The 25,467-nt window shown below is 34.3% G+C and overlaps 1 protein-coding gene across 1 annotated transcript in view; it reads right to left on the bottom strand.

Annotated features, from left to right (window-relative positions):
* Positions 1–21,832, bottom strand: part of Kua (Plasmanylethanolamine desaturase Kua) — a 91,525-nt gene extending 69,693 nt beyond the window's left edge. The window contains exons 1-2 of the mRNA XM_090397528.1: positions 21,449–21,832; positions 4,053–4,172 (exon numbers count right to left, since the gene is read on the bottom strand). Coding sequence (XP_090253654.1) covers positions 4,053–4,172; positions 21,449–21,626 — 298 coding nt within the window. The 5' untranslated portion in view covers positions 21,627–21,832. The remainder of the gene's footprint in view (positions 1–4,052; positions 4,173–21,448) is intronic.
* Between the last annotated feature and the right edge of the window lie 3,635 nt (positions 21,833–25,467).

Raw genomic sequence — 25,467 nt, 5'->3', positions numbered from 1 at the left:
TTGCCAGCCCATCCTCGTTCGTTCAGTATCAAAGTAGATACCCAACAGAGTGCACCACGAGAAGGTGAGGATTGGACATTAGGTCAGAAGACTTTTTTAGGTATTGAAAAAAAAAAAAAAAAAAAAAAAAAAAAAAGCAGCGATATTCAACCTTTTTTACTATGCAAGCTACTTTTCTATAAAAAGTTATTCGACAATCTGCTCACTTATATAGATCACGTTCCCCCAACCTGATATCTGATTACACACAAATAAACAACTAAAAACTTTATTTGTGTATTTAAAAATTTATTTATCACTTTCAATTATTTTAATACAAAAAAAAAAAAAAAAAAAAAAAAAAAAAAAAAAAAAAAAAAAACATCGGAATAAAATATTTATTTCTCTATTTTCGAAAACCAAAGTTAGAAAAAACAACAGATTGATTATAAACTTACAAGTTACAGTAAATGCTGGATTCAAAAAAGTTAATGTGAAATTTGGCATTGTTTGGACCTCGCAATATTTTCATAGTCAAGTTGATATGAAGAAGTGGCCAATCGCAGACAATCATCCAAATGATCATTTGTAATTTGGTTTCTTAATTGATTTTTTATGACTGTCATATTTGAAAAAGGGGATTCTGACAAGTATGTCGATCTGAAACATGACAGAATTTTTCATGCAATATCAGTTAATATTGGGAATTTTTCATGTGCATACTTCCAAATGACTTCATTGTTTATTGATTTTAAATGTAAACTATTCTGAATGTTTATTATCAAGTTCTACTTCAGCTTGAGCACGGTTAGTAGTTGGAAGGGGACCAATTGTTCAATGCTGCTGGCACACTCTCCCTCGATGAGTCTTTGGACTCCCTGGAGGTATCAAATAATAATAATAATAATAAAAAATAATAATAATAATATCAAACAGCCCACTAATTTTATTTGAAATTTCTGTGATGTTCAAGTTTTCTTGAAATGGATTATTGATAAAAGATACAATCATTTCAGTTTTATTAAAATCTTTAAATCTTGAATTTATTTCTTCCTCAACTAATTCTATTTCACGAATAAATTCTTTTAAATCATAGCGAAGCATTTCTTGATTTTGTTCAAAAAATGTTAATAAATATGGGAGATATATAAATGACCACGAATTTAGACTTTTCTTTAATAAAAGTAAGTACTGTTGGAAAGTTTTTATTGAACTTAACATGTCAATTAAATTTTTATCTCTACCTTGTAACTCTAAATTTAAATTGCTTAATTTCGTACAGAAATCTACTAAAAATGATAAGTATAACAACCATCTTTTATCACTCAATTGTGGATAAATATCTCCTTTTTCATCGAGAAAGTTTTTTATATAGTTAATCAATACAAGAAATCTTTCTAAAAATTGACTTCTGCTGAGCCAGCGAACATTATTGTACAACAGAAGTTCCCTATCATCTGCCTGTAATTTAAATAACCACCATTGCAGGGCTTTTCCTCGAACAGAATTTACAATTTTAAATGTAATATCCAAAACATCTTTTGTGTTTAATCTTTTACTACACAGTACTTGTTGGTGAATAATACAGTGGTACGTTAAAAAATCTGGATATTTGTCATCGTTTTTACATAATGAAATGAAGCATGATTTATTACCTAAGCGGAAGTTTGTGTTGTTTCACAAATTCATCAAATGGCGAAAAAAATGTCTTCTCCCCAGTCCTTCCCAATAATGGTATAATTTTCAAAACTTCTTTACTTGAATAATCTTGAAATAACATGCGAATAAATACCATTAACTGAGCAATATCAGTCATATGATTCATCAAATTGTAATGAAGACGCAACACACTGGTGAATGTCTGACATTAACCTGGCCTGGAAACTTTTCTCCGGCAACTGGAACTCTTCCTTTCGGCAATTTGAAACCTTGTCAGCGGCCTAGAAGTAGTTTCTCTCTAGCAACGTCTCAAACCGAGAAGCTCCTTTCTGGAAGCAGGAAACTCCTCTCTCAAGCAACATGGATCCGGCCAGTCTCACTGACGGTGACTCTGGACCAGGCGGCCTCCTCTCTGACTGCAATTCTAGAACCGGGACCCCCTTCTACTTGCTTCAGTTCCTTATTATTAGGCCTCCTCTGAGACCTCGCATGAAGTTTGGCAACCCCCAAAGAATTGGTATGGGTCTTTCATCTTAAGTTTCAAGTTCGGCACACCTTTTGTTCTCCTCCTCTTTCTTTTGATCGTAAGTTGCCGGCCATCAGAAAGTTGTTTGAACTCTTTCTGACTGACTTCGGAGATGTTTACACTTAGAGCCTGCAAGCCTTTCTCATACAAGTTTCAATAACAATCTTTCTAATGCCACCATATACAGCTTCGGCGACAAAAACATTGCCTTTGTTTTTAACACTCTAACATATTCTTATTCTAACTGTATATACTGCTTTAATAAGAATATGTTAGAGTGTTAAGCTACAATCGAGTTTTTACACTTTGCTTATAATCATATTCACTCAGCTTGCTGTTTGACTTCCACTGATCCAAATTAATTCATTTATCCGGACTTATAAGAAAATTACTGATTTGACAATTTTAACGAAGAATAAATAAACAATAGCAATACACTTAAAGCAAATTAAAAATAATAATAAATAAAACATTATGTTTTCAGTTTTAATTAAATTTGTAAGTAAGGAGGAATACACAAGAGATCGACCCAAAAATCGCTCTGCGATCGACGGGTTGAACACCCCTGCTATAGTGATATCTACTCAATCAACAATGTTACTATAAATCAGCAGATGCTATATGATGAACCACACAACATCTCAAAAAAAGGAGTTATACTTTTCAGGTATTGAAAAAAAAAAAAAAAACAGTTGCATTCAAAATTCTTAATTTTGTTCCTATAGTGATATCTCTGTCCTTCCAGACTTTAGACGTTTCTGACTTCCGTTATCTTAATCTTCTTCTAAGCTGCAATTCTTCACATTGATAATGGATCCAAAGTACTCAATTTTGCTAATTTCAATTATTTCTCCATTAATGTACACTTGTTTTCTCAGGACCATCCCTTCCTATATTTCCTTTAAGAACCATAAATTGGAATAAGAACAAAAAAATATTAAATATTATTAAGCCAATTTATTACACAAGTATACTCTTTATTAAGCATTTTATTGTACCAAGTATATAAAAAAAAATACAAAATGTATAATGATATTTTTTTAATAAATTCCAGATTTTTATTAAATTCTCATCTGGCAGATTATATGCAAACTTCTTTCCTCACTATTTGCATCTATTGCTAAATGACACTAAGTCAAATCTATTTTCCTTTGCAGCCACAAACTGACATGCTGTTATATATACAGTTCCACCTGAAGCACAACTCATGCAAGACAGCTTGGCATCAATGTGCTTCGGCATCAAATGGACCATTACAGAAAAGGTACATTTAGAAATTGTGATGTTCAGTAATTTTTCTAGATGTTACCTAGTATTCAAATAAACTTGTCATTTAATGAAATTTGCATTTTTCACTATGTCTGTTGTTAAGCTATTTGCTATATAAACATATAAAAATAGTTAAAGTTTTATATAATGTCTTAGCAACAGCTGTAGTGAAAATGCAAATTTCATTACATAACTAAGTTTACTTGAATAATACTAGGTAAATAATCTAGAAAAATTACAGAACATTACAAATTTCTAAATGTACAGTATGCATGTCATCACTGCTAATAAAGGCATGCACACTGTACCATTCCATCCCTAAAAAAAAAAAAAGCACAGTTTCTCTGAAAACAGATGCACAATTATTAAATGTTTGACAATAAAAAGATATAGTACATGAGTTATTGGCCCTAATAAACTATTTTCTAATACAGTGTTTTTATCAAGCCTTTCTTATAATAGCCAGAACTGTCATATGTAGAGAATAACAGCCAATCAATCTCTGTGTGTGGTGGCAGTAAGCAGTATTTCACACATGGTAATTTTCTCTAACAGCAACTCAAGCACCATACACAGCTCACTACTAGAGGGATAACCATACAATATATAAAATACTTACAGGCAGCAAGAAGGATGGAACTCCACTGACTAGGTACAAAGTAGTACAGCAAATAACAAAAGTTGATCACTATAAGAGCAAGGCACAGTACCACACATATTATTTCTTGGATTCTCTTTCCTAAACAATAAGAATAAGAATTTCTTCCTTAAAAATAATGCATTAAAATTAGAAATTGAACAGATTTATTACTTTGAGGTAAAAAAAAGTAATTAACAGACAGAAAAGTAAACTTATTCAAAAAGCTCATAAACCCAAAGTGACATTTCAAATACTGGCTAACATGTTTAAATCTAACCTAGTGGATTAGCAATTCAATAATATTAAAATTCTAGGAACTGTATAAAGTTATTTAAAGTATTTTTCCAGACTTTTAGATCTCCTTACTATCATAACATAAGCAAACCATGGTTAAAACAAGATTATTTCCATTATTTTCTCATACTTTAAAACAGTTACTGTTTCAGGATTCCTGCATTTCAACAACAGAAAATTGAGAATGGCTCTAATCTTGTTTGAATAAATAACATTATTGTTTTTCAAGACTACAAATAAGGAAATTACTATATTTAGTCATAGTCACAGTACTTATTATCACATAGTGATACTAAATACTAATTTCATTAAATTCATCATGCTAAGGATGATTTCAGACTGTTCTGCAAATGTAAAAAGAACTATATGAAAGGGATGGGAGAGCATGAAATTCTTTATCAACCCTTTCTGAACTTGTTCAATAATAAAAAAAAATGGTGAATCAGTTATATTAAGGTGGAAAGGCTTTTCCTCTTGTAAATAAACTTTAGTTTATAATTCTGCAAAACAGATGAAACAAATGTACAGCACATGCAAAGGTTGGTCAATTGGTAGAGCCTCTGCTATTAATGGCTCAGTTAAGTAAGTTTGAGCGCGGTTAGTAGTTAGAAGGGGACCAATCGTTCGATGCTGTTGGCATACTCTCCCTCGATGAGTCTTTGGACTCCCTGGAGGTGTATAATAATAATAATAATAATAATAATTAACAGATAGTGGTAGTAGGAACAAATGACTTGACTGGGAACAAGGAGAATGTAAGACTGGATATCAGGAGGTTGTTGAGATGGATAAAAGATAATAGTCTGATAAGAAAGATAGTCAGTATGTTGTCCAGTTATGAGATCAGGAGGAGAAACAAGAATTATTATTATTAAGAGAGACCTCCAGGGAGGAAGTCAGGAACTCATCAAAGGAGGCCACATACTACACGCACCAGTTATACTTTTTCTTGAATTCATTCACACTGCCTGCACACACAACATCCAATGACAACTCATTCCAATCACGCACCACTCTATGAGAGAAAAATCTAGCCCTCACCCCCTTCTCAGCAGCATTCATTCTCAGCTTCCAAGAATGCTCTTTTGTCCTTTCCCCCACCCTCCATAAAATGAAAATTTCCATCAACTCAAATACTGTATGACCCTTTCAGAAGTTTGTAAGTCTCAATCATATTGCCATTCTTCCTCCTGTTTGCTAGTGTCTGCAGTCTACAAATTCTTAATCTGTGTTCATAATCAGCATTCCACAATCCTGATATAATTTCTCTTTGAGGTTTTATCAAAGACTTGTAAAGAGGCAAAATAACATCCTTATCTTTACATGTGAAAGTTCATTTCAACATTGCAATTATCTTTTTAGTTGTATTTGCAATCTTTGCAACATAGTCTCTGAACTTAAACTTTCTATCTACTGATACTCCAAGATCCCTAGCTTGACCAGTTTCTTCTAGCATAATCCCACCAATATAATATGGCATTGGATATCTAATCGTGCCAAAGTGCGTGACTTTACATTTACTGACATTGAATTGACATCCATTTTCCCATATCCATAATTCCAGCCTATTCAAATCATTTTGCAAGTACATCAGCAGCATTCCTGATTACTCTACCTATCTTTGCATTATCAGCAAATAGCTGTATGTTGCCTGTCAAATTCTTCCCAAAGTCATTACTAAAGGCAAACAAAGTTTTCATGTGTCACATGCAAACTTTGTTTGCTTACACTTGGATAAAGAATGAAACCGAGAATATAATTTCTTGGCATCGTTAACATATAGCATAACCAAGTGAAGAGGCTTTCATGATCTGGCTATCAATGATATAAACTTGATCCAGAAATACTTTTGGCTCTAACAAAATGTCCTTCAGAGTAAAAAGGCTAAAATTTTTGAGGCTGTTATGCATTCTGCATTCCAGTATGGTTTGGGGCAAGATGGAAACCAACACAATGCTTTTGTTTATTGCAATTGTAACAACTTCTATTATACACCCTGTAATGTGATTCACTGTTTTTGCTGATAGGAGAGAAGTTGACTGTTGCACAATCAGCCTGATCCATTTTCTATCAGGATATTCAGTGGAGTACAATGCTTTCCCCAAGTAAAAGAATGGATATCATGGAAAAATGATTATTCCCACTGACATTATTTCCATACAGTAAAAAAAGCAGGAAGATGATGTCTATCCAAACATTAATTGAAGTCAATTTAACATATTGCTAAGCTGATAGCAGAGGTTATTGCTGTCGTGTGCACTCAATCAGTAAACCTTCCTCCCTCTGATGTTCATATGTACACTGCCCCACAGAGAAGTGTGGTCACCTAGATCTTCCAAGCAGGGATTGTAACTGCAAGATGAGATCATTATGGTTGTTCTGGAAAATATATGCACCAGGTGGTAGACAGATGTAACAAACTGTAATAAGAGGTCATACTCAGAGGCAGTGGCAACTGCCTTTATGTTGATGGTGAGATGGACATGCTGGAATGGTATTGCTGATAACAAGGATGCCCTCTTTGGGAAAGTCCATGCCCTATTCTGTACTAATAGATAATAACATACCATAATGTAGACTCCTTTCCAAGTTTTCTGAAGGAGTCTTATGAAGGTACGTACACCAGCTTATGCTTCCACCAGAACTTGATGTCACTGATGTTTTAACAGAATCCATGACAATTCCAGCATAATAATGTATTAATTATTCATGTCTGGTAGATCCATCTGGCTTAGTTTTGAGTTTGTAAGGTCTGGCTTTCATCAGTCTTGAAACCCCCCCCCCTTTTTTTGGGGGGGGGGAGAGATTGTAAACAGCCACTGTTCATGACTTACTCCTTAAAAAAAAAAAAAAAGAAGAAGATATTGTTAAATGGAACTCCTTCCAGGGGAACAAGCTAATGGTTTCCTATCACTGACTGCTCTGCGAAATAAAAATCTAGCTCATACCCCTTTCTTAACCACACAAATCTCCACAAATGCAATCATGTCCTCTCACCTTCCACATAAAAAAAAAAAAAAAAATTCACCAACTAACTTCCTGTAACATCCTTTCAGAAGTTTATAGGCTTCTATCATATCACCTCTTTCTCCTGTTTACCAGTGACTGCAGTCCATATATTCTTAATCTGTTCTTGTAATTTACATTCTATAATTCCAATATCATTTTTGTAATGCTTCTTTGCAGCCTTTCCACAGCTTCTTTATCCCCCCCCCCCAAGAATCCAAGAGACCAAATCTGTGCACCATAGTCCAGGTGTGATTAACATCAAGGCCTTGCGAAGATGGCCTTATTCTTACACATCAATGTTCATTTTAACATTGCAATTATCTTCTAAATTGTATTTGCAATTTTGGGTATGTTATCTTCTATTTTCAAATTCCTATCCATCATAAATCCAAGACCCCTAATCACATGATCCCACAGTATAATATGCTATTGGATATCTCATCATGCCAAAGTGCATAACTTTACACTTATTAACACTGAAATGACAGCCATTATCATTTGCTCACACTTCCAGCCTGTTCAAATCACCCTATACATGTTGTATATCAGTAGCATCCCTGATTGTCCTACATATCTTTGCATCATCAGCAAACAAATCAACATCTCCTGTCAAATCATTCCCAGTGTAAAAGTGTACAGAAATAAGGAGCTTAAATGTTATCCTTCATAGGACAAAGCGCATTGAAAAACTGCAGAAGCACAAAAGTAGCAGGGCTGAAAAAAGAAAGAAGCAGGTGATCTGAAAGAATAATAAAGATTGACCAAACAAACAAGAAAAAAAAGTTAAAGATAAAATTATTTATGGAGACTCAATAATCAGGAGAGTACTTGAAAATATGACAAAATTGTGTTTCCAGGGAGCAAAAATTCATGATATTAGCCACAACATCCAAATGCAAAAAAGGTAAGGCAAAGGAAATGATTGTCTTGGTGAAGAGCGAGAAGGTGAAAATTGTAAGTCTCCTACCACGCTATGATAGAGGTGAAGTCAGGATCGTTTACATTCCATCAAACTGCTGAGACATGTCTTCCCTTTAGTAAATCCATGCTGTTCTTTGCTAACCTTAGTTGGTCTTTCAAACCATTTCTGTATGTAAATCTTACCAGCTTCTCTAAAATCTTCACAACTACTCCAAAGGTCAACAGTAGCCAGTGCAAAGATTAGTCTTTGGACCACTCTTGTGCAATGGGATTATCAAATATTCTTTCTATTCCTGTGAGCTCTTTCCTGAGCTGAGACTCAAATTATACAAATGTGTTAAGGACCTATCCAGTTTGGCAGAACATTCCTTCAGCAGGACAGATATGCTGATATTATATCTGTCTGTATTGATAAATTCTTATTCAGGTAGAAAACCCATTTTTATGCACTTCTGTTTATCCAGTGTAGTAGCACAATGTGCTATATTACAGACACCAGGTTGATAGCAGCAAAGTAAGCACTGAATATCTGAACCAGTGAATCTGCTTTTCACACAAAGGTGCAATCTTGAATTCAGTAAAGTTCTTCCATATTTATTCTTGCTTATACTTGCAGTATAATAAAATTCTTTTGGGTTGTTTTTAATCTGCACAGCAAATTTCTTTCCATATTCCAACTTAGCTTTCCACACAGTACTCATAACTTTTCTGGCCTGTACTTTATATATTTCATAACTCCTCTCACACTTATTCTCATGATATTCTTCCACCCTTTTCTTATGGATCTCTTGCTTAATAAGGTTGCACGTCCATTTCATTCCCATCTCATTTATCATTGAACTCTAGAGACATATTCAGACATTGCATTATTTAAGCATCTTTTCAAATCTTCCCATTTGGTAACTAATACCATGAGAACAAACATAGTATTCTCCTGAATTTGTCATAACTTCCAGCTTTGTAGTTCGGCACGTAACCTATCCTAATTGGAACATCCATATACTTAGCTACTTACCAGGTTAGATTGGCAATCTAATGTCAATGTCATGGGTGCAAAAAAAAATTCTTAACTGAGACTTCTGATTATGATTGAATCTAACTCTTTGGCCTCAAGTTGTTTCTTTTACATGCTGCTGCTTGTCTAACAACATCTCAATAAATTCTACTTCATTCTTATCATGAGATTTCTCTGCCACCCAATCAATGTTTGAATAATTTTAAGTCAACCATAATGATTACCCATCATGGTCATTTCCACTACTACATGGGACAATAGAGAAGAATGTTGATAAAATCTGGAAAAATATATTTTAGGCTTTTGTATTCCTGCTATACGGCTACTGTAGAACACAGAAATATAAGATCTGATAATATATTGGAATGTTGACAAATAATTTGGAGGAAAACTGTCTCAATAGCAAGTTAGTGATGATGTAACTTTATCATGTAATACTCACTATTGTGATATCCTGTATACACTCACCTCCCCCCCACCCCCAGGGTATGTCAGGAATTTGATGATGATGAACTTATTATCAATATAAATTTTTTTTTACCATTTGTTAACTGGTAAGGATATTGAGAAGAGGATTAGTCACAGGAAGGGAAGGAAATGGAATTTATACAGCTTCTCAGTAGCACAATTAGAAGAACTACGGTACGTCGTGCCATTTGGTTAGAAAAGACCCAAGTTCAATTCTCGTCATGACGAGAGGGATATTTATTTATTTATTTATTTATTTTTGAATCGAAGGGTAAGTTACCTGACCTCATACAGAGGTGGCAGATTTTTTTCTCCTGGAAAGAAACTCAGGTTTTTAATCCCATGTACAGGCAAATTGGCCTTGCAAAACACATACAATTTACAGACAAAAATATTAATAGCAGTGGTGGGCAGTAGATGGCAATGACAATAGCAGTTCTGTGTAGCTGGTGGATTAATGGTGGAGATGGAGAGTTGTAGAGTGCTTTCCCTCAATGAGTCCTTGGAGGTGTCACATAATAATGATTACCTGAGATGACATGAGTTCGGGGGAGATTGCCAAACAGAATTTTCTGTTAAGAAGGGATATATGTGCAATTACAAAGCAGGTAATTATGACAAGCTGAGCAGTCAGCTTACAGCAGAGCTGATATAAGAATTTGGAAAGGGGAGGAGGAAAGATATTGATGGTGCATGGGAGGTAGTCAAGGGGTGTTTGAAGAAAGCAGTATCAGAATGTGTATACCCAGAGTCAGAAGGATATATCAGGTAGGTGTTAGATGGATGAATAGCATCATTAAGCAAGAGTTGCAAAAAGGTGATTAGCATGCCCATGAATGTTATAACACAGACAGAAGAATGACTTTAAAGTGCTGATGGTGAGGATGTAACAAAAGTACTCTAAATAATTGAATATACTGCATGAGCATTTTGTAAATGTGTACTGTAAATGTTAGATGTGATATTGACTGATGGGAGACGAGAGGTTGAAGAAATGGAAGTGATAATACTGCAGAACCTCAATGCAAACACAGACATGGGATTAGATGACATATCGACCTGTGTATTATGGGAATGTGCAAGGGAATTATCAGCTCCTCCAACCAAGATGTTTAAGCCTCAGTGGGAAGGTACCAATGGAGTGGAAAGAGGGCAAAACAGTCCCACTGCATAAAGATAGCTCTAAGGCAGAATTAGCAATTTATAGGTCAATCACCATCTCAGGAGTGATGGTTAAGGTATTGGAGAAATTGGTGAAAGATCAAATTCAGAACTGGATGGAGAGGAATATAATAATACTATATATATAATTATAATACTCTACAACATGGTTTTGTGAAGAGTAGGTGCTAGACTTAAAGAGACTAGCAGTATGGGCAAAGGTAAATGGCTGCCAGTTTAATGTGGCCAAGTGTAAGGTAATGCACTTTGGGAAGAGATCACAAGCTGTGTACTATATTGATGGAATTGAACTGAACTGATGAGGGAATTTGCTTACTTTTTATAATAAAGTAACAATGGAGTTGGATAAGGGAAAAGGCTACTCAGTGACATTGTTAGACTTTGCAAAGGCAAGATTCCACACAGAACTCTATTGCATAAATTGTAGCAAATTGGGATGGACAGATATCAAAGTGTTTTATGGAGTTCAGCATGGGAGCAGGCAGTGGTGTACCAGAAGGCAGGGGTATAAGATATGATTTGAAAGGAAATATTCAATTGTTTGATGATGCTAAACTGGGAAGAGCAATGGTAAATGAAGGTGATGTAGACAGGGGCACGCCAAGGGTATTTGCCGCCTGGGTGCAAACTTTTATCGGCCGCCCCTAATACTGTATTGTATAATCCAAATTAGATATTAGCTACATAAAATGCTGCCCTATCAATGTTGCCGCCCGAGTGCGGTGCACCCCTTGCACCCTCGGGTTGGCACAGCCCTGGATGCAGAGATCCTGCAGGAAATGCACTTTGGGAAGAGATTACAAGCTGTGTACTATATTGATGGAATTGAACTGAATTGATGAGGCCAGTGACTTTGGGAATGATTATGGACAGGGAGTTGAAGTTTAGAGGACATACTATCACGGTAGCCAAAACAGTACATCAGATTAGTGGTTGCTGAAGAAAACAATAACAAGCAAGGAAAGAGAAGTTATTTCCCTTACACTACTATGCACAGATCTTTATTCCAACAAGATCCAGATATCCAGAAGTAGTGGAGAGGATCCAGAGGCATGACAAGGGGGGGGGGGGTCACCTATGGAAGTTGTGTAACTGTGTGATCAGCAAGGGTTGACTAGATATTTTGCTTGGAAGGTAGTGAATGGATTGCCAGAAATGGCTGTGAGTGCATCTATGAATGAGTTTAAGGAAAGTTATGATAGGTATTGTGTGAATAATGGATCTCCCACGATGAGTCTCTTGTGCAGGAGACCCACTCTATCCATTAACAGAATAAATAGAGTGGGGAATACAAGTTTCCAGTAGATCTTATCATTGATTACATCATTTATCACTATCACACACATAATGATAACAAACCATGTAATCAATGATAAAATCTACTGGGAGCATGTATTCTAAGTTTATATGCCTGTACTAATCTTATCTTGAATAATCAATGTTTCAAGTATCTGAAAGAAGTACTATTTTTAAATTTCTTGTTATTAATAGTACACAAGTAACTTTCATTTTAGCTGCTGTTTCTACAGTTTTAAATATTCAGTTTTATTCGAATGGATTTTTAGTAGTTTTACAACAGAAGTTTTGAGTTTTCTGAATGTTATTCTAATATGTAACATTTTCTTCAAATAGGCAAATATCATCTGCATATCCTAATATTATGTGACCAGATGTACAGCATTATGCTGTATTGTGCAGCATGTACCGTTCCTGTACAGCATTTAAAATATTTTATTCACCTTAAGAGAAAGAGTAAACTACGAACATACATTAGTTGTTTATTCTGAAGAACTATTTCATGTAAAATTATTGCCAAACTTTTATTTTTAAGTTTGACAAAATTATCATTGTCAATCAATGTAATCTAAATTTATGTAATACCAACGTTTGTTTTATGTTTTGTTTTTACTCTATAATTTACATAGTGTATGTTTAATGCGTGTAATTTGTGTTCTGTTTTGTAAAAATATTACCCATCTGTAATAAATTGTAATTGTGCTAATGCCCGTAATAAACGTTATTATTATCACAAAACAAAGTTTAGATAAGATATCTGTTGCTTTTAAATTTCATTCATAAAATAAACAATTATGCGTGACAGCAAAAGCTGTATTTTCCCTTTTAATAATAAAGGTAATTTAAGTTATTGTTAGTTTGAGGTCTTTCAGTTTGTCGATACAAAATCGATTGTGGAGCAAGGAAACCACGAAATGATATATATCGACCATGGTTATAGTAATGGTAATTTAAAGAATGATATTTTGTTGTATATTTCAAAATCAAAGTTTCACCTGTAGACATAGCATTACAATTGTTGTTTTGATATCACAGATCCCAGGTATTCGCAGAAGTAATACTTTGGCAAAAAGATATAGCAAAGTAATTTTGCTATATCTTTTTTTATATGTTTAAAAATTTTTAAGTTTATAATTATTTTAAGATTATTTTAAAATATTTAATTATTTTTTAATAATCAGGTTTAAACCATGTCAGTAAAAAGAAAACAAAAGGGTTGCAAACTAACAGATAATTTGAAAAAAGAGTATCTGTTTATTAAGGAGTATGAACAGGATGGATATGTTTTATGTATAGTCTGTTTGGGAAAATTTTTTTGTGAACTCTGGAGGAAAGCGAGATATCACAATAGGCATTTAGCTTCTGATACGATAAGAAAGCTCTACAGGCAGCTTCTTTCTGTAAAGATGACCAGTTTTCTCTGTCAAACTGAATTTGGGATGAAGGAAAGAGAATTAGCGATTGCAGAGGCTGTTTTCTTTCCATACTATAACAATCAAACTTTTAGATCCATGGACTCTACATCCAAATTGATCTGCAAATTATTCGACAGCAAATTCACATGTGCAAGGACAAAAGCAGAAGCTATCATCAAGAATGTATTAGCACCAACATGCAGAATATTTTATTGAAAAGGTATGATTATGTTTCTGTTGGGGTAAGAAGAAATACAGCAATTTTAGAATCTATGCCTGCAGGGAAGGCAAACCTGCAAACAAAAGTTATGCAACCAGTGGAATGTGTCCAGCATTGGTCCTTGGATAATCTGGTCACTATATCCTATCCTAATATTACTGCTCTACTTGTGTTATCTTTTAATTTCTCTAATACATTTTTCTAAAGTTGAATTAAACAGAATAGGTGAAAGGTCATTTCCTTGCTTCAATTCTTGTCTTAATAGCAAAAATGTTAAGATCTAATTCCATTAACCAATCCATGCTCTGGCTGTCAGTAGTGAAAATTTTGATTAAATTTATTATCTTATGAGGTATTTGGAATTCTTTTAATACTCCCCAAAGATCTTCTATGTTATATGCGTTTCTAAAATCTGTAAATAAAATATGGACAAGCTGATTGTACTCCACTTTTTCTCTAACATTGTCTTAGTGTAAAAATGTAATAATCTGTGGACACCTATTTCTTTGGAAGCTTACTCGATATTTACCTAATGTAAGATTCTTTTTAGTATAATATTAGACAAAATTTTATAGTCTGATATAAAATATCAGAGGGATAAAAACGATATCCCTCTATAATTTTCACATTCATTTTTGTTTCCTTTTTTTTATATATCAATATGATTAGTGATTCCTTCTTTTCTAACGAGATCTGTTTTCTCATCGATTTTATCAATTATGTACTTCCGTAGTTAATTCATTACTACCATATTTGATGAGTTTGGCTACTATTCTGCGAGTACTTTGTTGTTTCTCAGTCGTATACACTTTCTTCTTTCAAGTGAAGGTTTAAATATTTCTAGGTGACAACGTGTGTGATATGTTTTCTGTTCAAAAGTCTCAGCAGGTTCATCTCAGTTCAGGAGTTAGTTAAAGTACTAGCTATACCAGTTATTTCATCTTTGGTAACTAATTTTTGTCACTACTATTGTTGATTATTCTTCATAATAATGCTAATTATGGATAGAGACCATACTGGTCTGTTCTGGTCTCTTTGTTCATCTAATATCCTCTTTTGAAGTCTACCTGGCCTTCTCTTTCCAGTTGATTATATTTTATTATTTGTTTAGGATATCAGGTATTGGCCATTCAGTTTACGTTCTATCCAATTTTGTTTGTAATTGTTTAGTTTTTCTTCTATTGATTTTATTTTTAGTTCTTTTAAAATATCTTCATTCCTCTATTGGTCTAATAATGTGTACTTTGCAGTTCTTCTCATGAATCTCATTTCACTTGTTTTTATTCTTTGTTTATCTTGTTTGTTTATTGCACAAATTTTGCTGCCATATAATAAGAATGTGAGCACTGCTAAAGTATTATATATTTTCAGGCATGTTTTTTTTTGTACAATATTTCGATTAGTATTCAATTTATTATTATTATTATTACGTGATACCTCCAGGGAGTCCCAGACTCATTGAGGGAGAGGAACCTACTCTACAACTCTCCATCTCCACCACTCAATCCACCAACTACAGTGAACAGCATCATCTACACCAATGCCATCTACTGTCCACCACTAGTATTTTCACAGACAATCACAAACATTCATGCCCATGGTGGGATTCGAACCCACAGCCTTTTGGCTGGAGAGCAGATATACTAACCACTTGGCCAACCAGGCCAGCCTATAATCTGTAAAAATTTTGAAATTTTGTCTTTTTCTAATTCAAATGATATTTCCCATCCAAGATAACTGAAAGTATTTATCTGTTCTATTATTTCATTATTAATAACTATTTTACTTCTAATTGGAGTATGTGTCCACAAAATGCCATTGTTTTAGTTATATCTATGGATATTTTTCATTCCAAATTATTCTACTATAATTTTTAAATTATATATTGCTCATTGTAAATTATCTTCCTTATCTGATACCTGATCATCTGCAAATAATAGCATATTTAGTTTGTTATTGTGGGAAATTTCTATACCTGGATTGTTTAAGGTGTTCCACTGTATTAATATTCATTAATATAAATATTGAAAAGTGTTGGAGACAGAGGGTATCCCTGTCTTAATCCTTGGTTTATAGACTGTTTTTCAGAATTTTATTATCTTTGTATATATTCATTACTGCATGTAGTAAAATATTACGTATATTTATTATTTATAATATATCAAACAGTATATATCTTTTTACTTTGTCAAATGCTTGTTGATTGTTTTCATATATTTTCATGCTGAAAATCTCATCTCCCCAAAGTGCATTACTGTACACTAACAGTGAATTAGTGTAAATTATCATAGAATAGTAGAACATTGCACCCTTCGATTGGAAAAGACCTGGGTTCAATTCTCGTCGTGATGAGGGGAATCCTTATATGGGCTTTTTCAGTTGAAGGCGAGTTAGCTGATCTCATATATATGGGCTTTTTCAGTTGAAGGTGAGTTAGCTGATCTCATATAGTGGTAGCAGGGTTTTTCCTTCTGGAAACCCCGGTTTTTTTCATCCCAAGTACAGGCAAATCGGCCTTCAGAACACACGCAATTTACATACAAAAAATAACGTTGTTGGTGATGATGGGCGATAGATGGCGTTGATAGTAATAGTGTCATAGTTGGAGAATTAAGTAGTAGTGGAGAGGACGAGATGTATTTAGCAGAGTAGGGTAGTGTACCCTCCCATGATGAATCCTTGGACTCCCTGGAGGTGTCATGTAATCATAATAATCATTTGCTCACACTTCCAGCCTATTCAAATCATTTTATAAGTAATGTATATCAGTTACATTCCTGATTGCCTGTCTATCATTGCAAACCAGTGAGCATCTTTTGTCGGATTCTTCCCATCATCATCATCAATGTATAGACTGAACAATTTTTCAAGGATTGATCCTTGAGGTACCCCACTGGTCACCTTAAATCTATTAGACTTGATCTCCATATTCCACTTTGTGATACTTGTCAGTCAGCCACTTATCAAAGTCAATAGTATATATTCTAATCTCATATCATTCAATTGCCTTTCATCAGGTATCCTCAAATGTTTTAGCAAAGTCTAACAGTATCATAGTATTCATTTCCTTTATTCAACTTAGCAAAAACATTATTACAAAATATTAGTAAATTGCTCAAACATGTTATTATTATTATTATTATTCGTGACACCTCCAAGGAGTCTGAAGATTCATCCGAAGATGAGTCTTCGGAAATGTTGTGGAAAGTTTTTCCACTTAGTTCCAATGTATATTATACTTGACAAGAACTTATTATATTCTTGTTTTAATCCTTTACTCAAACATACGCATAAACATTAAATAACTTCATTACTAATTCCTTTCATATATTGACTTCACATCAATTGCTTTAGTAACTGATAACACAAAAACATAATAGGAAGGGTCGCTACCCACCTTTATAGGTCTTGTCAGGGGGAGGGAGACCCACTGACAAGACCTGGTGAATGCTTGTTACCACAGTGTGTTGTACAACAGTAAAGTTTGGTGGTGGTGGAGTAATGGTGTGGGTGCATTCAGCTGGTTTGGAGTGGAACCACTGGTCGTTGTCCGTGGTTCCATGAAGGCAGCTCAGTACCTCGATATTCTGGATAATCAGGTGCTGCCTACACTGTGGAGTTTTTATGAAACAGATCCATGTTACTATCAAGATGACAATGCCACAAAGTTGCAGCTGTTACAGCTAGGTGTTGTGGCCTGTGCAGAGTCCTGACCTCAACTCCCATCAAACACCTGTGGGACGAATTGGAGCGGCAGTTAAGGTTCAGAGCAGTACGTTCTCGATCTGTCACTGAACTCAGTGCTGCTTTGGTGGAGGAATGGAGACAAATTCCACATGATGTCTGCCACACATTGGTGGAAAGCCTCCCTTAAAGAGTGCAGGTGGTGATGAAAGCCAAAGGTGGACATACCTGATATTACGGTTCACCTGCTGGTATGAACTGTAAATTGCTAAAGTGTCCGGACAATTATTGGTAGATAGTGTATGTCAAGAGCCTAACTATTTGGCTAAATGTTTGTTTAGCATAAGTGCTATATCCCTTTAGCATATCCCATCTATCCCTATTGCCAGATTCTTATTCAGGTTAATGCAACAGCTCTAGAACCTTCTCATGCACCTCTATCTCTTCATCCAACATAGTGGTAGCACCGTGAGCTATGTACCATGTTACATACATTGACAGATCTTAGAAAAGTGAGCACTCATTATTTATTACACCTCTATCTTTTTCTTTACTGTCAGTTCACATTTGTCCATCTTTTTTTTTCCTTTTTTTTTTCCCCCACTGTATTTTACTTTGGATTCCAAATAAATTTTCTGCTGCTACTTTTATATTATTCTTACTGTGACTCCTGAAAATTTTAATATTTTCATTCTTTTCAGGTTACTATTTTTCAATTTTTGCTTTAATTCAATTATATTTTTTCTCTCTTCTGTTTTATCTGATTTGCTAATATTGTATTTCAGTCAATTCATATGTGCCAAAAAATATTTATTATTTTGACACTAAGAATAGCTTCGATTAGACTCACTGTTACACTCAGCTACTCTGTAACTATGAATTTTCTGGATGCAATTTCCATGTCTTACTGATTATGATATAGTCTATTTGGTTAAATGTATATCCATCAGGAGACTTCATATTTAAGTATATTTTTCCTCAGAGAGTAATACTTATTACTAAATCTCTAGATGCAACCAAATTAATTTTTCTCAATTAATATTTGTACAAAGGATTTTTGTATTTTTTTTTTACCATTTTGTTCACTGAAATCTCCTAATAGAATAATTATATCCTTTTGTGTTTTTTTTTTAAGGATTGGTTCCAGTTTCTAATAGAATTCATCTTTTATTTCCACTTCTATAGGTGCACATATGTTAATAAACATGATCGTGAAACATCTTGCTTGTTCTTTCATTAAAAGCTTCAAATTCACAGATGACCAAAATTTTTCCGTAATACTGAAATTACGCAACTAATTATATGAAGAGTCAAAGGCTTCAATTCAGCGACATAACTTATTTAAGTTAAGGGATATTACATCCCATATTGTTTCTTAGCCGAATAAGAAACTCAAAGAGTTTCATGCCGAATATAGAAACTATATAAAGTTCGGCGATTCCAAGCGTAAGCAAATACCTGGATACTGCAGCAACTGACCCTTTAGGTAGTGCAAGCTGAGGCAACTTATAGCAAAGGTGGAGCAAGATCCAATCACTATTCTTGATATTTACCCATAACGTGAACTTAGCTCCTAGGCGCTGTATTACTGTTCTACATTCTACATCCCTTCTCATAGAAGGGATGCAAGTTCTGTTCGCTACAAACTTGGTATTATTAACTAGGTCTACCTATTCACTGATGAGATCTCAATAAAGGTTGGGTAGTCACCTTCTCTCATAATGTAGAACAGTAATACAGCTCCTAGGAGCTAAGTTCACATTATGGGTAAATATCAAGAATAGTGATCGGAGCTTTCTCCACCTTTGCTATGAGTTGCCTCAGCTTGCACTACCTAAAGGGTCAGTTGCTGCAGTATCCAGGTATTTGCTTACGCTTGGAATCGCCGAACTTTATATAGTTTCTATATTTAGCATGAAACTCTTTGAGTTTCTTATTCGGCTAAGAAACAATACGGGATGTAATATCCCTTAACTTAAAAAACTGAAATTATTTGCCATTTTCATGTCATCTGATTTGTTTCCACCACAGAGCAATAAAAAAAGTTGTCGTTCTTCAATTACCTTCCCCAATACATCTCTAGTATTCTGTTATATATCCATTTCATATATATATTTAATTCATAGGCAAGTTTCTCAAATTCTAAAGTTTCAGCTCTATACAAACTTCTTATGTTTGATGATCCTAGTCAGAATCCAGAGTCCATTATTCCAAGGGTTGAGTCATTTTAGTCTGTCCAGTGAAGATTACTTTATACTTGTTTTGTCACTAGTATGAGATTGAGTTGTCAGCCCTACAATCAACTTCCAGCATAATGGACCAGAATATTTAATTAAGTAATAAAACACGGCCTCAATAAAGTCAAAACCAATCTCAAGAGTGACCCTTCTAATGCATAGTAGCATAATGCATGTAATATGAGCATTTGAAAGGAAATATATTATAAAAAAAAAATTGATGCAATTTGAAAAGGAGTCAGTTGACACTACAACAAAAATTTCTTGTTAAGTATAAATTTACTTTTAGAACATGCCCTGCCTTCCCTCCAAAAAAAGCTAATAATGTTTTCCATGTACCTGTTTATCTTCACCTTTAGTGATGATTTTTACTGAATTTGTTACAGCAGCTATTCAATTTTATTAGAATTGTGAGTCTATAGTGAATTTATTTAAGAGCATAATAATATCATCTATATAAAGTAAAGAACTAAATTTAATAACTCCAATTTTGATAAGGTTTAATACTGCCTTCCTTTGTAACTTGATCTATATAGATAATAAATAACATCAGAGATACTAAGTAATCTTTCTTGTACTAGACTATATCAACCCATTATATGCAATCCTTCAACTTTAACAGCTGATGTACAAGTATTGCTCTATATAATGTCTCTTTTCTCTAGACTATATATATCTTTTACAGATCTACAACACTTAGTTCATTGTTTCATTTAATTTCTTCACTATTTGTCTTAAAGAAAGAACTCTTGACAAATCTTTCACCAGAACCTAGCTTATTCTTTTCCTTTACGAAATGTTTGTTAGATTTTTGCAAGGCACATGATTATTAAAATGATTTACAGATGACCAGTAACAAGAATCACATCCTTGTATATACAGCCAATTCAAAATATGTTAATACATTAAATATAATTGTTATTAACACCAAACCAATTTAAGCAATACTTTAAATAAACGCTAAAAACGTGAAGATTAAACAACATATACACAACATTAAATTAACTTTACAAGGAAAAAATCAAAATATTTACATCGAAATATTTACACAATTAAACGAAAATACCCCGAACAGGAACAATTCTAAAATAAGCGTTCTTTCACTAATATCCAAATTCGCACAAACTGTGCAAAATACTTGGAAATTTCAAGTAATACATAGGATGATAATGATTACCTTATCAATTAAGTTTGGTACAAAATATTATCACTTCTTTAAAATCGAAAAGAAATTGGCATGGCGTGTAACATTCAGAAAACTATATGCTAATTTACCTCACACACTTCCAGTAGAGAAATACCGAAATCTTATTTAAAAAAAAAAAAAAATCGTGGCCATGATACAAAAAATGCAGTTTAAAACCATGAAGCCTACGCCCACTTCAGTCCTTAAGTCTGTGGACTGTTTCTGGCGTCAGATGACTTTTTTTTTTTTTTTTTTTTCCCTTTTATCCAAAACGACAAAGAATTTTCTAGCTTTGTTCTGACTCATCTGATTAAAATTAGATAACTACCATCATATCACTTAAGCTGTGCAACATAATGAAAACAAAAACAAAGCGGTGGGTTAAAATGACAACGATCTGTCAATATATCTATGCATATATATATGTTGGACACACGAGACTACTTACCACGCGTGTAAAGACCGGCTAGCTCCTTGGCTCCAGCATGATTTGGACCCCACCTAGTTCTTGGCTTTGAATCATTTTCTTTGATGACATCTGAATTGCAGTTAGGATCATCCTCCGGCATAGAATTTTCGAAAATTTGCTTGTCAGTAATAACAGGTAAAAGTAAGCATGAAGACATTATGCCCAGATAACCACCCTTTGCCGTTAGAATAGTCACCGGCCACCAATTTGAAATTCTGGGTTTGCTTGGTAACAATTAGTATATTCGTACAATAGCCACTAATACATTGATGCATTAAATAATGTAGTATGAAGCAAACTAAACTAAATCACAGTTTCTCCGCACGCACGAAATCACACTACGGAGCAGCACAGACAACCTCCCATCCCCAACTGGAAAACACAGCTTTCTTTTTCTGATATGGTAGCGATCAAAGATCGTGTGCAAATTCACTGAATACCATCTTTGGTAGAAAAGTAGCACTTCGTGTCCTCTAGTGATAAACAATAAAATTACAAATGAATTTCGGCAGTTGGTAGGAAGACAGAGAGAACGACAGTTGATTTACAATAGGAAAAAAATAAAATAAAATAATGAAATAAAATACAAATTAAAAAAAAAACACTAGTATTAAGTAATGTGCGATAAAAACCTAAAAATTAAATAAAAATAATAAAAGGTCTTAAATTTTAATTATAACTTGACTGTATTTAGTCTAGGTATTGAGCATATAATAAGACTAAAGTTTTATATATATATATATATATATATATATTTTTAATGTGGCTTTCATTCACAACATATTGTAAACCTATAGTACACTAATATCATGGGTATGCTAGTGACTTTTTCTACATTTCTTTTACAGATTTTATATTTCATTTGTATTTTTTATTTATTTTTTTACATAATTCGCAAACCTGCTCTATACAAGACAAGAGAGAAAACAATTTTCAATCCACTTCAAGCATCCAGTAAGAGGAACAGTAACCTTACACTAGGTGATCACTCACCTAAAAATGTTCACAAAACACCCATGCTAATGATGAGATTCGAACCCGCATCCTACTAATTGGAGAGCGGATACACTAACCACTCGGCCAACCAGGATGACATTGAGCGTTCAGGGAGAGCAGGTAGCGCCAGAGGTTTACAATTATAGTAATTAAAATCAAGTGTTTCATAAAAATACAATTATGCCTCTTAGAAATGGACGTTCATAAGTAAGATACCTATCCCAATTTATAACCGTACGAAACAAAGTAAAATATATACCAACGCTTTACATGATACGCTAGAGCTGTTTCAATGATATTTAATTATATTTATCAACATTTTCACAAGCAAAACTTTATACCGGAAACTCGGGTTTTTCGTACTGTAAACTTAAGAAAATCAACAACATTATTTCAGACAGTAACACCAGTACCATAACGAGGGTGAAAGAGGCGCCCACCACAGGCGCAACTAGGTTTGGGGTGCAAAACGTAAAACATGTAAAAAATAAAAATAAATAAATAGATATAAAAGTCAGCTATTTTATATTGTATTTTTAAATTTCGACAATACGCCGCTTTAGACACAAATTCTGCAACTCATATTGATGGGGTTAATAGTAAGTATTTAACACATTGCATTTATGTTATTTTTAATGACAAAAATTTTTTAAAATTTTTGGATTAGGAGGTGCAAGTTAGACACTTGCATTGGGTTAGGGGAGGGGCACAAGTTAGAAACTTGCCACAGGCGCTTCATACCCTCGTTACTGTATTGAGTAACACATTCTGTTAGGATTAGGTACCAAGAGATGGCAGCACTTGTTTGCCCATCTCTTCACCGGTATATACACACACACACGCATATATAGAACTGCTTGCTATTTCATAACTACCTTAGCACCATACAAGTAAAGCTATGGAGAATAATAGAAAAAGGAGGAAACAAGCAGAATAAAATTATAACGGTCTGTCAAAGACTTTGTGCATCTGTGCATGAAAACTACTGTACTTATATTCAAAAAAGTAACTTTTTTTGAATATAAGTATTGTGATAATGTCCATTCCTTAGCCAATCAGTGGTCAATACATTTAATTGGCATCTAGAGAGGAGATTATGGCAGACAACTACTGCTACCTTGCAGTCCCTAGTCCCAACAGCATATATTATTGTCTGAAACCGTAAGTTCTATGCTCGATTTTTCTTCAGTCACAGGATGAAAAATCTTAGTTTCCAGAAATAAAAATCCTACTTTCCTATGTCAGAGGTCGAAGAAAGACTGGAAAAAAAGTTCTGCTAATCAGTGAATAGAATGGCCTTTAGAACATTCTTTTACTATAACATGAGTAGAGAACTAAACTCCATGTGGTTAGCCTAGTGGCTGTTTGCTTCACAACTATATGTCTGGGGAAGGAGTTTCCTAGGTTCGATTCCCGTCGACGACATGAGGAGCTTAAGGATTTTCCTCAGCCATAGCCAAGTTTCCCAGTTTTGGATGTGGATAGCAGGGTTTTCCCCCAGTTTATCTGGGGTTTTCATCCCGCAAGCAAGCAAACCAGCCTTGTGAACACACATGCATACAATCAGGAATACTTAAGACAATTCCTCCAGCTATAGGTCTGAATTGTCAGCTATGCTGGTCTTGAGCCCGGATAAAAATAGGGGAGGATTAACGAGATGCCATGCCTCCCTGTAAAAGGGGCTCATGGCCGTTGAATCACCATACAAAATGAATGAAAGAGAACTAAACATGGATACTATGTTTTGTTCAGAATACAGTTACTGATTTCTGTTTCCTCACCTCATCCATGCAGTGTGGATGACATCCATCATATTCATGCTGAACATACTGCCATTAACTAGGAAGCCACCACTAATAAAAAAAATTGTTCTGCAGCTAGCCGATAAAACTTAATGGCAACTTCAGGAGACTTCTGAGGCTTTTCCACCAGAAAGCAAAAAGTCATGCTTGCTTTCCCATTAATTTTCCAGATTGTGCCTGGAAAGGAATCTCCATATAGCAGTAAGTAGGAGGTTGCTGTCAAAGCCATGCATGGACAGGAGCCTGGATATTCACAGAATGGGAATCTTCACAAATCATTCACCCTTCCTGCATGCCTTAGCTCTGTAAATTTCTTGAATCATCAACAATGAACAATGAAGGGCCACTGCAATTCTGAAAAACTTCTACCGCAAAAAACAAAACATAAAATCATCACAAAATACCAAAAATATAACAAAAATTACAAAACCAGAATACAACAAGACATGAAAACCTGATCTTTCATTTCTATTAACCTTCACTTCATCCAAAAAACCTAGTGTTCATCATGGGCGAATGCTGGTCTTGAAATTCACACCTGCTCTTGTTATCATTTAGGGAGTGAGAGGTGTGATTGAAGTCTGATTAGCAGAATGATGAATTACTGACCATTTTAAACTATATATTTAGAAATTTATGTACATTTAATCATACAAATGATATTCTATCTATTTCAATTTAGCTATTTGAATACAAATTCTACTCTATGGTTCTTTATGAACAGGTCAATAACGTCGTCATAAAACGTTGGTTGTAACTTAATTTTCAAAGCAACACGCACACTTGTAAAGGCTGGCTGAAGCTCACTGGCTAGAGCTACTTTGATCGCTTTGGCCTGTGTTTAAGACGACGTGAAGGGAGTGGAAATGGCTATGCTCGTGCATGAAATCACAGTGCTGCAGCGAGGACCTGGAAGCTCCTACAACCGAGCAAGCCAAGGTAGCTTTGACTAGATGAGGAAGCATAGGCCTTCGATACACAACGCAAAGCTCAGTTATTGCCGCGCAATCTTAAGACATCTTCTGTCCACAAAAATAAAAGCCTAAATGGAATGCTTATAAATGCATGCATTCATTAACAAATAAATATTACTTCTTTCTCAATTAATGAGCTTGTGAAGCAAGCATAGAGCAAGCATGGAGAATTCGCCCCTAGTGTTCATGATGAATGAGTGGTATATATATATATATATATATATAT

The sequence above is a fragment of the Typopeltis vanoorti genome, chromosome 9 (genome assembly GCF_054136105.1).
Source record: "Typopeltis vanoorti isolate ZY-2024b chromosome 9, IOZ_Tvanoo_1.0, whole genome shotgun sequence".
NCBI classification, from domain to species: Eukaryota; Metazoa; Arthropoda; class Arachnida; order Uropygi; family Thelyphonidae; genus Typopeltis; species Typopeltis vanoorti.
Note: the sequence above shows the minus strand (reverse complement) of the source record. Positions and strands in the feature narration are given on the sequence as shown.